This window comes from Mangifera indica, chromosome 18 (genome assembly GCF_011075055.1).
Source record: "Mangifera indica cultivar Alphonso chromosome 18, CATAS_Mindica_2.1, whole genome shotgun sequence".
In the NCBI taxonomy this organism is placed as follows: domain Eukaryota; kingdom Viridiplantae; phylum Streptophyta; class Magnoliopsida; order Sapindales; family Anacardiaceae; genus Mangifera; species Mangifera indica.
Window position 1 is genome coordinate 4,755,523 of NC_058154.1, and position 11,347 is coordinate 4,766,869.

The following is an 11,347-nucleotide window of genomic DNA, read 5'->3' on the forward strand; positions in this document are numbered from 1 at the left end:
TAAGGCCTTGAGTTTAGCAATTGTCAATTTTGTCTCCTTGTTTTAGTCTTGCTTTGACTTGTATGTTCTTTCCATGCTAGCTAATGCACTCATAGTAGAGTTCAATTACATCAAAACAAGAATTAAGCTAATACATACTTAATTAAACAACACTTAAATAAAGAAGTAGTTTCATTCGGTTTAGGTGCTAGTCTTGGATCCATGAGAGCACATTGCATCCAATTGAGTTGTTTGAGCCCATCGAAGCTTTGATGGTTGAATGGTGAAGAGGATGAACTTGGGCTTGGACTTGCCTATTGTCTTCGAAAGTGCCAAAGCTTGATTGCAAGGTCTTGGCCGAATCTTTATCATCCTTCTCGGGTTGAGAATGATTTGTCCTCAAATCTGGGAGGTTCTCGTTCTCCAAGTATGGTGTCAAGTCTCTTACATTGAAGGATGTCAAGACTCCTCTAAATTCATTAGGAATCACCATCTTTTATGCATTGTCTCCAACCCATGCAATGATTTCAAAAAGACCATTGGCTCTTGGGGCTAGTTTGCTCTTCCTCTTGGATGGAAACCTTTCTTTTCTGAAGTGCAACCACACTAAGTCCTCAAGTTGATAAGTAGAAGGCTTTCTATGCTTGTCAACTCTCCTATTGTATGCTTTATTTGCTTTCTCAATTTAAAGTTTGATGTTGCATCCTTATGAAGTTGCAAATTAAGAGAAGTTGTTAGTTTTATAGGAGTAACTGGATTAACACCATAAACTACCTTAAAGGGGGAATGCCTGATTGTTGTACTTGGAGTGCGGTTGTATGCAAATTTGACATGGGCTAGCTTCAAGTCCCAATCTTTGAGATGTTGATTCACCAATGTTCTCAAGAGTGTACCCAATGTCCTATTAGTCACCTTAATTTAGCTATTAGTTTATGGGTGATGAGAGGTACTAAAAAAGAGTTTGGCTCAAATTTACTCTACAAGGTCTTCCAAAAATGACTTAAAAACTTAGTATTCTATCGAACACTATAGTCTATGGAATTCCATGCAACTTTACTATCTCCTTGAAGAACAACTTGGCCACCTTGTTACATCATCGATCTTGTTACATGGAGTGAAATGTGCCATTTTGGAGAAGCAGTCTAACACCACCATAATAGAGTCTGTACCCCTTTGTGTTCTCGGCAATACGACAATGAAGTCCATGTTTAGATCTTCCCATAGTAGCCCCGAAATAGGTAAAGGAGTATATAGACTCGGTTTGAAGTGAGCTTTAGCTCTTTGACAAGTATCACACCTTACAATGATGACTTGGACATCTCTTAACATCTTTGGCTAGTAGAAGTGCTCTCTAAGCATCTCCAAGGTCTTGTAAATACCAAAATGGCCTGCCAAAAGTCCATCATGTGTCTTCCTTATTAGAACTCTCTAAAAGGTCCATTTGGAACATATAGTCAATTCCCCTTAAACAAAAAGCCTTCTTATATAGCATACTCTCCACATGTGCTTATAGAACATTCCTCCATGATCTTGATCATCTCATCATCATCAACATAATGCTCCTTCATAAGTGGTGCATATTCATCAAAACATGTAACAACATCAAAATGCTAAAATCTATTTTCACTGTACATTTGATAAGGGCAGTTTTTTAATTCATTCAATTTGACAACCAAGACATTTCCAATCTGAACTAAACTTATATCAATGCATTCACTACATAATGAGCTATCTTTTGATTTACGGTAGCACAAAAAAGGCAAAAGGCAATCAAAATGAAAATAAAAGTCAGTGGCAGATTTAGTAATTTCTCTATAACTCTCTACAATGTCCAGCAAACCATACACAAATGCATTCAATTTTTGGATTCTAAGGATGTATAAATGAAACCAAGGCATAAAGGAATAATTCCACCATCAATCTTCCTCTAAGAAGATTGGATAAAGGAAAAGAGAGATAAAGGCTTCAATGCTTTTTATCACCAAGTTCGTTCAAAATGCAAGCTAAAAACTTTACAATTGGGAGGTCACCCTTTATATATGAGGAGATGGCGGCAATGCTATAATTTTCCAATAAAAGTAAACTAAAAAGCAAGTAGTTTATATATTTTAAGCTAAGCTTCACATTATAAACTAGCCTCATACTTCCTAATGTGTTAGGAGACAAAAGTTATTGCCTTTTTCCCTAAATTTAGGAATCATGTTCCCTAACTTTATCAACCAACTTCCCATTTAGTTCCAAAGCAACTAATTACTCAATTTTGGACTTAATAAGCTTTCCAATGAGTCTTGGATGTCTTGGGCTTGTGATGGACTTCCTTTGAGACTTCTTTGTGCCAAATAAAACAAGTCACTTAAGTGGATCTTGAGTCTATTCAATGATGTTGTGTCCAAAAGTGAGATTGGGCCAAAAATGAGCATGTATTACTTCCTTTAGCTTGTGAAGGGTTGGATCCTCATTCTTCTTAAGCTTCTACATGGCATGAAGGCTTTAGAAAGATTTGGAACCTAACAATGGTGATAGAGCCGGGTATGCATCATCATAAGTTGAAAATCGAGAACCCTAGCATCAAGAATGGAAAACAAAGAATGTATTGTTGACAATGCATCAACAACCATATTAATAACACCTTTCTTATAAGATGAAACAAAAGAGAAAGATTGGAAGAACTCTACCCATTTGGCATGTCATGGGTTATTCTTGTGTTTGCCATTAAGGAACTTCAAGGCTTGATGATTCGAATGGACAAATTGTTTTGGCCAAAGGTAATGGCTCCAATAGTCAAGTGCCCTTACAATAACATAAGCTTCACACAACTATTGCTTGATCGCTTCAAAGGCCTTGCTTACTATCATGGTCCACTCAGAAGAGCCCTGATGCATTTCTTATCAATATGCAACAATCATAAAAATCACAAAACTATTTTCACTGTTCATTTGGTATGTATGGTTTTTTTTTTCTTGCAATTTAACTAAACAAATCAACTCCAAATCCAATTGAATTCATTTCATCATAATCACAACACAATGAACTCTCTTTCAAGCTATGGATGTAGATAATTGGTATTGAATAAGGAAATCAAATATAAGTAGAATGTAGTGGCAGAAATGGTAATTATGCTACAACTCTCTATCTTATGATTGAAAACCCTTCATATACGTGCAATTTAAATTCTAAGAAACACACTAATGAGGCATAAAGGAAAGAGATCCACCAACCTTATGGTCTTCCACCACCAATCTCCACCAAAGATGATTGGATAAAGGAAAGATAAGTGAAAGCTTCAAAGCACTTCACAAAGATTTCATTATCTTTAAAAAAAAAAAACAAGCTAAAGCTTTTACAAATGATGGCTAACCCTTTATATAAAAGAGGGTGGCAGCAAAATCTAATAAAAGTTGACAAAATTCAACTAAATTTGCATGAATAAAGCTGAGCCTTTCATTCTAAATTAAGCCCATACCTATTAATTAGCTAAAGATAAAAAGGTTAGTTGTTTTTTCCTTAACTGTAGGAATTATGTTTCCTAACTAAAACAACCAATCTCTCATTTTGTTACAAGTCAACTAAACACACAAAAATGGGCTCTTTGGGCTTCAAAATAATGCTTGGATGGTTGGGCCTTGATAAATCTCCTCATGAAGCTTTCTTTTGGGCCAATGTGACCAAGTTAATTACTTGGACCTTAGGTGTATGCAATGATACTATACCCAAAAGTGGATTTGGGACAAAAATTAAGGTATATTGCTTCCTTTGGCTTGGGAATCGCTAGAACTTCATCCTTCTTGGCTTCAAAGGCTGCATGAAGACTTGAGGATGGATTGAAACTCAAAAATGATGATAGAGTTGTGTATGCATCATCCTCCCCAGGTTGAGAAGGATTTGCCCTCAAATTCTCAAGATGGTTATCCTCCACTTGTTGACCATTCATAAACAAGCTTTCTTTCTTGATTTCTTTTCCCTTGATAGCCTTATGAACTTGTCGTAGGCTAAGAGGGGTTAAAGTGATAGTCTTGCCAATGAATCTAAAAGAGTAAGTGTTCTTCTTGCCATCATGTTTCACTTTCCTATTAAGTTGCCAAGGTCTTCCCAATAACAAGTGACAAGTGTCCATACGAATCACATCACACAAAATCTCATCATTATAATGCTTGCCAATGCAGAAGGAAATAAGCACTTGCCTTGTAACTTGAAGGTTGTTTCCATTACTTAACCATTGTAGTTTGTATGGTTGAAGATATGGGATGGTAGACAATCCAAGTTTTTCTACTAAGGCAGATGAAGCTGCATTTACACAACTACCACTATCTATGATTAAAAAACACACTTTACCTCTAATTATGCACCTTAATTGAAAAATGTGGAGTCTTTGCTCTTCATGAGGAAAAGGCTTGGCATGCTAAACCCTACTAATGACTAACAACTCTCCTTCACCAGCACCTTGGATGATCTCTTCTCCTTCTTCACTCTCGACACTACCAAATTCATGGATGGAATCTTCACTTTCTTCTTCTTAAAAGGATTCCTCAATGGCTTGCATCTCTATCAAGGATAAAACTCTTCTATTAAGGCATTCAACTTGGAAGTGTTCATAGCCTTGGCATTTAAAGCACTTTTTGTTAGAAAGGTTGGTTTTCACCATTTTGGATATCTTCTTGTTTCTATAGCCTTCTCCTTGGAAGAAGAATCGGTAGCTTTTGTGTAGGATGAGGAACCTTTATGGAAAAAAGTTTTCTTAGTAAAAAATGTGTTGTTGGTAAATAATGTCCCTTTGGAGAATGGCTTGGAAACCATAGGCTTCATGGCCTTCTTTTGCTTTTCAACCTTAATGGCCAACTTACAGATATCCTCAAAAGTGCAATAGGGTTGTAGTTCCACCATATGGTTCAATTTACTAAGAAATCTTGTAATTGTTTACTCTTTAACCTCTGACAACTTACTTCTCATCATTAACTTCTCAAATTCTCTAATGTAGTGCTCAACACTATCACTTCCTTACTTCAAAGTGTGCAACTTAAGGTATAGATTTTTTTATGGTTTTTGGGAAAGAGTCTCCTCTTTATAAGCTTCTTAAGTTTTTCCAAGATCTAACACTTTCTTTGTTGTCTCTTTCCCTTTGTTTCTTAAGGTTCAACACAAGGATGCATAATCCTTGAATTTTAAGATAGCTAGTTTACATTTCATCTCATTCGAGTAGCTCTTGTATTCGAATACCCTTTTGATGTCATAGAGCTAATCAAAAAGTCATCTGGACTCATACTTCCATCAAATTTTGGAATCTCAATCTTTACGCCTCTGTCATCATCATTATTCCTACTTAATGGTATTTCATGTTCTTTATCACTTGAACCACAAGGGAGAATCAATTCCTCTCCAAGATGTCTAGGAAGAGGAGGAGGAGGTCTTCTTAGATGAGGTTGTGGGGTCAGTTGTGGCAGAGGTAGGGTTTGGTTTAATGGGCAAGTTGCTTGGTTTTGAGTAATCAATTGCATCATTTGAGTCATTTGGGTTCTAAATTCATTCTTGAGTTTTTGGATTTCTCCTTCCAATCTCTTTTGGCTAAACTCCCAAGGGTGAGAAGGCGAAAAGGAAGAGGATGAAGTTCTCTTGTGGGACATTTTTTGGTAGTGGCTAGTTGGTGAAGGCTAATGGTTATAAGTGTTTAAGGGTCGGGTGAGTATTGGTAAGTGCTTAGGCAAAATTAAGGTTTTGTAAATAGTAACTTTATGGTGAACAGTAATTTTTATCGTGAATAGTAGCTCTGGGAAGAAGATTACAGTCAACAAATCACAAAAACAACCTAAGCTTTGATACCAAATGGTGCATTTCTCATCAACATGCAACAATTATCCAAAACCACAAAAATATTTTTTTTTTTTTGGTAAGTAATGATTTTATACCAAAAGAAAAGAATGTACAAATAGTTTATCTAGGACAAAGCCCCTAGATTAAGCCTAACACAAGCATACCATAGAACAAGCCTCTAGGTTATGCCAAAAACACCATGTAAACACTTGAAAAACTCAAATTGGTGCAAAGGGAACCAAAGCTACAACACAATTACAAACTTACTAAAAGGAGAACAATCACAAGAAAAACTAAAACCACCATACAATCTGAAAACTGAAACTAAGTTACCATACTAGCATGAACTAGAAACAAGAATCACATATGACACACCACTTACATATTCGGCAATTTTGAAGTGCTAATGGAAGATTGATCTTGGCAAGTCCCATATCGAAGCAATGGAGTCATTTATGTATGAACTCGGGATGTTTGATAAGGGCAAGATTCTAGCCTTCACATAATCCTTTATAGAGGCAATGATTCATTCTTGCGAAGATTTACTTCTACCAAAGAGAACATGGTTTCGCTCACACCAAATGTGGTATATAGTGGCCCCAAAACATAACTTGCAAATGATATGGAGTAGAGTATCACCCTTCCATTTGTTTGCATAATAAGGAACAAGAGAGCCCCATTATTAAAGGGGATTATCCAAATGGCAAAGATTGGCAACATAACTCCAAATGGGGGCAGAATAGAAACATTGAAAGAATAAGTGGTCTATGCTTTCCGGAGCCAAATTGCAAAGACCACATATATTGTTTGGAATGATGCCAAGGTTATGAAGTTTATCCTTGGTTTTCATACCACCCTTAATACCTATCCATGCAATGAATGAGTGTCTAGGGAAGTGTCTTTTGAACCAAATGATATTATACCATGGCACTTTAGCTTTTGACTCCCTTGTACTGTTCCAAGCCAATTTGATAGAGAATTGACCATTGGTGCTTGGTTTCCACCATAAGATATCTTCATCAAATGAAGGGGCTGGAATTATGATATTTTTTATCTCTAAAAGGGCCGTGGAATTTGTCAATGGCCATTTCCAAGCATCTTCCTCAATCACCTCCTTTACCTTGCAATGCAATGGTAGTCTTCAGTCATATACCACCCTAGGACTATATTTGTCAAAGAGAGGTCCTAAAGGATGCCAATTGTCATGCCAAAGATGAGTATTCTGCCCATTCCCTACAATTTTCTGGATTTTACCTCTTATGCTTTTCCTAAGCAAAAGCAATTTTCTCTAAACCCAAGAACAATTGCCATTTGGTTTAATCTCCCAAAAATGTTTGCTTCTAAGCCGATTATCATTGATCCAATCAGCCCATAGAGATGTACCAGCTTTTTGAAAGAGTTTCCAGATATGCTTCATCATAGCGGCCTTATTCCAAGATTTACTTTTCATAATTCCCAAGCCTCCTTACTCTTTTGGAAGACAAACCTCATCCCATGCCACCTTTGCCTTCTTGCTACAGGTTATGTCTCCACTCCAAAGGAAATTTCTAAGGTAGCCATCAATTACCTTGTGTACTTTTACGAGGAGAATAAAGGTTGAAGACCAATATACTTGGATGATAAAAAGAATAGCCTTGATGAGAATAAGTCTTCTAGCATAAGAGAGGAATTTACTTTTCCAATAAGAGATTCTAGCTACAATCTTGTCAATAAGGGGTTTGCATTCATCAACTTTTAGTTTGGAGGATATCATAGGTACACCTAGGTACTTAAAAGGAAGTGTGCCAAACTCAATGCTGAGGATTGATCTAAGGTGCTCCACTTCAGCATTTGTGACTCCCGAAAGATAAATATTGCTCTTGGTCAGATTTGTTCTAAGTCCGGACCATGAATGGAAGCAATCTAATACCTCATTTATTAGAGATATGGAATCCACATCTGCCCTACAAAATATCATGAGGTCATCGGCAAAACATAAGTGTGTAATATTATTTTTCTTACACTTCCAATGATGGCTGAAACAAGCATTCTCCTTTAGTTCACTAAACATGTAAGAGAGCACCTCCATGGCAATGACAAAAAGGTGAGGAGAGAGTGGATCCCCTTGCCTTAAACCTCTGGTACTTTTGAAAAAGCCAACAAGTTCACCATTTAGGTCCATCGAGAACATAGGACTAGAGATGCAAGTCCTTATCCAATTAATGAACTTTTGCGGCATATCAATGGTATCAAGGACAGCAAGCAAGAAATCCCAATTTAAGATGTCATATGCTTTCGTTATATCAATCTTTAAAGCACATTTTTTTTTTCATGAGTGTCCTTTTGGTAGCTATGCATAAGCTCTTGGCATAATAGAATGTTTTCACCAATGCAGCAGCCTCTCACAAAAGCACCTTGAGCTTTGTTGATGAATTGCGGGAGAATGACTTTGAGGCTGTTTGCCATGATTTTGGTGATGCATTTGTACAAAGTATTGCAACATGCAATAGGCCTGAAATCCTTGCAAAAAGAAGGGTTAGTGACTTTTGGAACAAAAGCAAGAATGGTGCAATTTACCTCTTTTAAAAGATGACCCGTTTTGAACAAGTGCATGATGGCCTTTACAACATCATCACCAATTATGTTCCATGCTGCCTTGAAGAAACATACACCATATCCATCTGGACCTGGGGCTTTGTTATTATCTATAGCAAAAATGGTTTCTTTGATCTCCTCCGCTGAAATTTCTCTTATAAGCATATCCTTTTCCTCACATCCAAGCTGAAATTTGACTAACTTTTTGAGCTTCTCAAGATCCACATTTGAATGCTCATTTCCATTAAGGACTGATTTGAAGCGTTCCACAAATTCCTCCTTGACCTTCTCTATGTTGTGTACAAGAGATCCATTCTCCCTTTGGATCCCATAGATGGAATTCCTATTCCTTCTACCTTTGATGCTCTTGAAGAAGAACTTTGTATTTTGATCACCTTCCTTCAACCAATGAACCTTTGATTTTTGTCTAGCCAAAGATTCCTCAGCTAAAGAGAGGGATCTATAGGATTCCAAACTGAATTTTTCCTCTTGGGCAAGTTCCTCATCCAAGTGGTTTATCCGGAGAAGCTCTTGGATATTTTCAAGTTGCCTTCTAGCTTCTAACACTTTTTTGAATATGTGGCCAAAAGACTCCTTATTGAACTTTTTTAACTCAACTTTCAGCTTTTTAAGTTTGTTTATCACATTAAACATGGGGCTGCCTTGAGCTTCTTTGTTCCAAACTTCAACAACAATGTCAAGAAAGTTTTCATAGTGGGTCCACATATTAAAGAACTTAAAAGGGACTTTCTTACAACCTTTTATGGTTCCTATTCTTACCATGCAAGGAGAGTGATCAGATATAGAAGGGTTGAGGAAATGAGCCATAGCATTTGGGAATATATCCTTCCAAGAATCATTTATAAGAGCCCTATCTAGTTTGCATGCAATCCTTCTCTCACCTTCACTACGATTGCTCCAAGTTAGGAGATGACCCATGAACCTTAGGTCATCCAATTCAGCATCCCTCATGCAATTTCTAAGGTCTTCATAGTAGTAATTACCCCAAGGTGCCCCACCAACCTTTTCTTGAGGGTGTTTAATAGCATTAAAATCACCCAATATAATCCAAGGGGAGTTTTGCATCATATGGGATTTATTTATGAGACTACGCCAAAAAACCTTCCTCTCCATGGGGTTATTGCTACCATAGACTATTGTCAAGCCAATGTTTGTGTTTTCCCTTATAAGCTTCACATCACAATGCATGTATTGGGTATCATCCGAAATAACATTGAGTCTAATAGTAGCTTTATTCCATCCAATCCAAATTCTGCCTATAGAACCATCCCTCACATTACTACAATGTTCCCAACCTTCCCAAATACTAGAGCATACTCTATTAACATTAGTACTATGTACTTTTGTTTCAAGAATAGCCATGATATCAATCTTATTTTTCTAAATGAATCTACTAACCTCTTTTTGTTTGATAGGAGTGTTTAAGCCCCTAATGTTCTACCAAGCTAAATTGGTCATTTAGGAGAATTAATGGGGGAAGAGTTCCTCCTTTGCTTCACCAATCTCCTCCGCTGAGATTTGCTTAGAATGTCACCCTTCTCCTTTTTGAAGTCCACCTCATCAACCTTGATTTTGCCTCTAAAGTGATTTATTGTTGGAGATTCACAAAGTTCATGATTTGAAACTGCCTCCTTTGAAAGATTGTTTTCCCCTTGCTCCAAATTTGTAGGTTCGACCACATTTGATAACATGGTGTTGGATGAGGATGCACCATGAGTTGAGTCCAATATATTATATGGGACTGATTTCTCATGTGTCTCATCTAAAATGATAACCTTCCCTTCATTTTGAGTAACCTTGATTTCACTAGTTTCATTGGTGGCTAAGGCTGTAAATTTGTTATTATTCAATGCCCCCATACTATTGTCAAAGTTCTCCTTTCCAATCACTAGCTTTCTCCTTAGGGCCTCTAAGTTTACTTTGCTATCCCCATTGTTTGTCTCTATAGTTTGATGAATTCCATTATTTGCCATCCCTATCTTTGCACTTGTAGTTTTTTCCTTGCTAGTCTCATTTTTTCCTTTATACATGTTAAATTTCCCTTTTTCAGTCTCACCTTTTTCCACTCTCCTTTTACACTCTTCATTACCATGACCAAACATATTACACAAGTTGCATTTTAATGGTTTCCATGCACACTCCAACCGAATTGCAACATTTTCTTTTGTTGGTAATACAAGCTCCAATTTATCCGGGAAATCATGGTTGACGCTAATGTCCACACAAATACGTGCATACTCCAATCTACTCCCTTCCTCCGTGACTGAATCCACATAGAGGGGGTGGCCAAGAACACTAGCAATATGGCTAAAACCCTTCAAACTCCAAAATTCCAATGGGATTCCATAGAATTTTACCCACACTGCTATTTTCTTAATGTTTTCCGCCACCATTGAAAGGTTTTTTTCCCATCTCCTAACAAAAAGAGGCTGTCCTCCAATCATCCATGTCTCCTCTTCCAAGACTTTCATCATACCCTCTACATCCTTGAATTTTAGAAGATAAACTCCAATTCCAGTGGATATAATATCAGCAAGCCCATAGTTAGACCAATGACGGATTGCATACCTTTTGACAAGAAGAAAAAACATTCTTCTACCCATGAAGAAACCAATGGCACACGTCTCCCATCTCTTTGCACCTTCATCCGTAACTTCAGGAGGAAGAGAAATGGAGTATTTTCCTCCAACAAGGTTTTCCATAGGGGGAAAGAATTCTATCTTCTAGTTTGATGATTGTTTCTCCTTAAATAAGTTGTTCCAAGATCGTTTGCCTTCAATTGTCAGTTCCAAGGAAGTGGTCACCAGAAAGGAACCTTCCGGTGTCTTGGAGGATGATGGTTCTAGAGGGATCACTTCTTTGCAAGACTTATCTATGGAAACACTTGATGTAATGCCTTTAGCATAAACGGAAGTGAGAGAAAGGTTATCATAGTGTTTCATGCAAGAAGTGATACAAGTAGGCAAAG

General features: G+C 37.1%; 2 protein-coding genes across 2 annotated transcripts; both read right to left on the minus strand.

The window, feature by feature from the left end:
* Positions 1–1,460: 1,460 nt before the first annotated feature.
* LOC123202279 lies at positions 1,461–9,741 on the minus strand. Its single transcript, XM_044618107.1, has 2 exons — positions 8,341–9,741; positions 1,461–1,541 (listed from the first exon to the last, which is right to left on the minus strand). The coding sequence occupies exons 1-2, from the start codon at positions 9,739–9,741 to the stop codon at positions 1,461–1,463; spliced, it is 1,482 nt and encodes a 493-aa protein (XP_044474042.1).
* A 92-nt stretch (positions 9,742–9,833) lies between these two features.
* LOC123202280 lies at positions 9,834–11,081 on the minus strand. The gene has a single exon (XM_044618108.1). The coding sequence runs from the start codon at positions 11,079–11,081 to the stop codon at positions 9,834–9,836; it is 1,248 nt and encodes a 415-aa protein (XP_044474043.1).
* Positions 11,082–11,347: the final 266 nt, after the last annotated feature.

Bases quoted from the DNA above. Each gene is read 5' to 3' on its own strand.
- LOC123202280 (XM_044618108.1), bottom strand. From the start codon at position 11,081: ATGGAAAACCTTGTTGGAGGAAAATACTCCATTTCTCTTCCTCCTGAA.
- LOC123202279 (XM_044618107.1), bottom strand. From the start codon at position 9,741: ATGGCTATTCTTGAAACAAAAGTACATAGTACTAATGTTAATAGAGTA. The intron at 1,542-8,340 runs GTAAATTGCACC...CCACTTATGAAG, and splicing joins CGGGTCATCTTTTAAAAGAG to GAGCATTATGTTGATGATGA.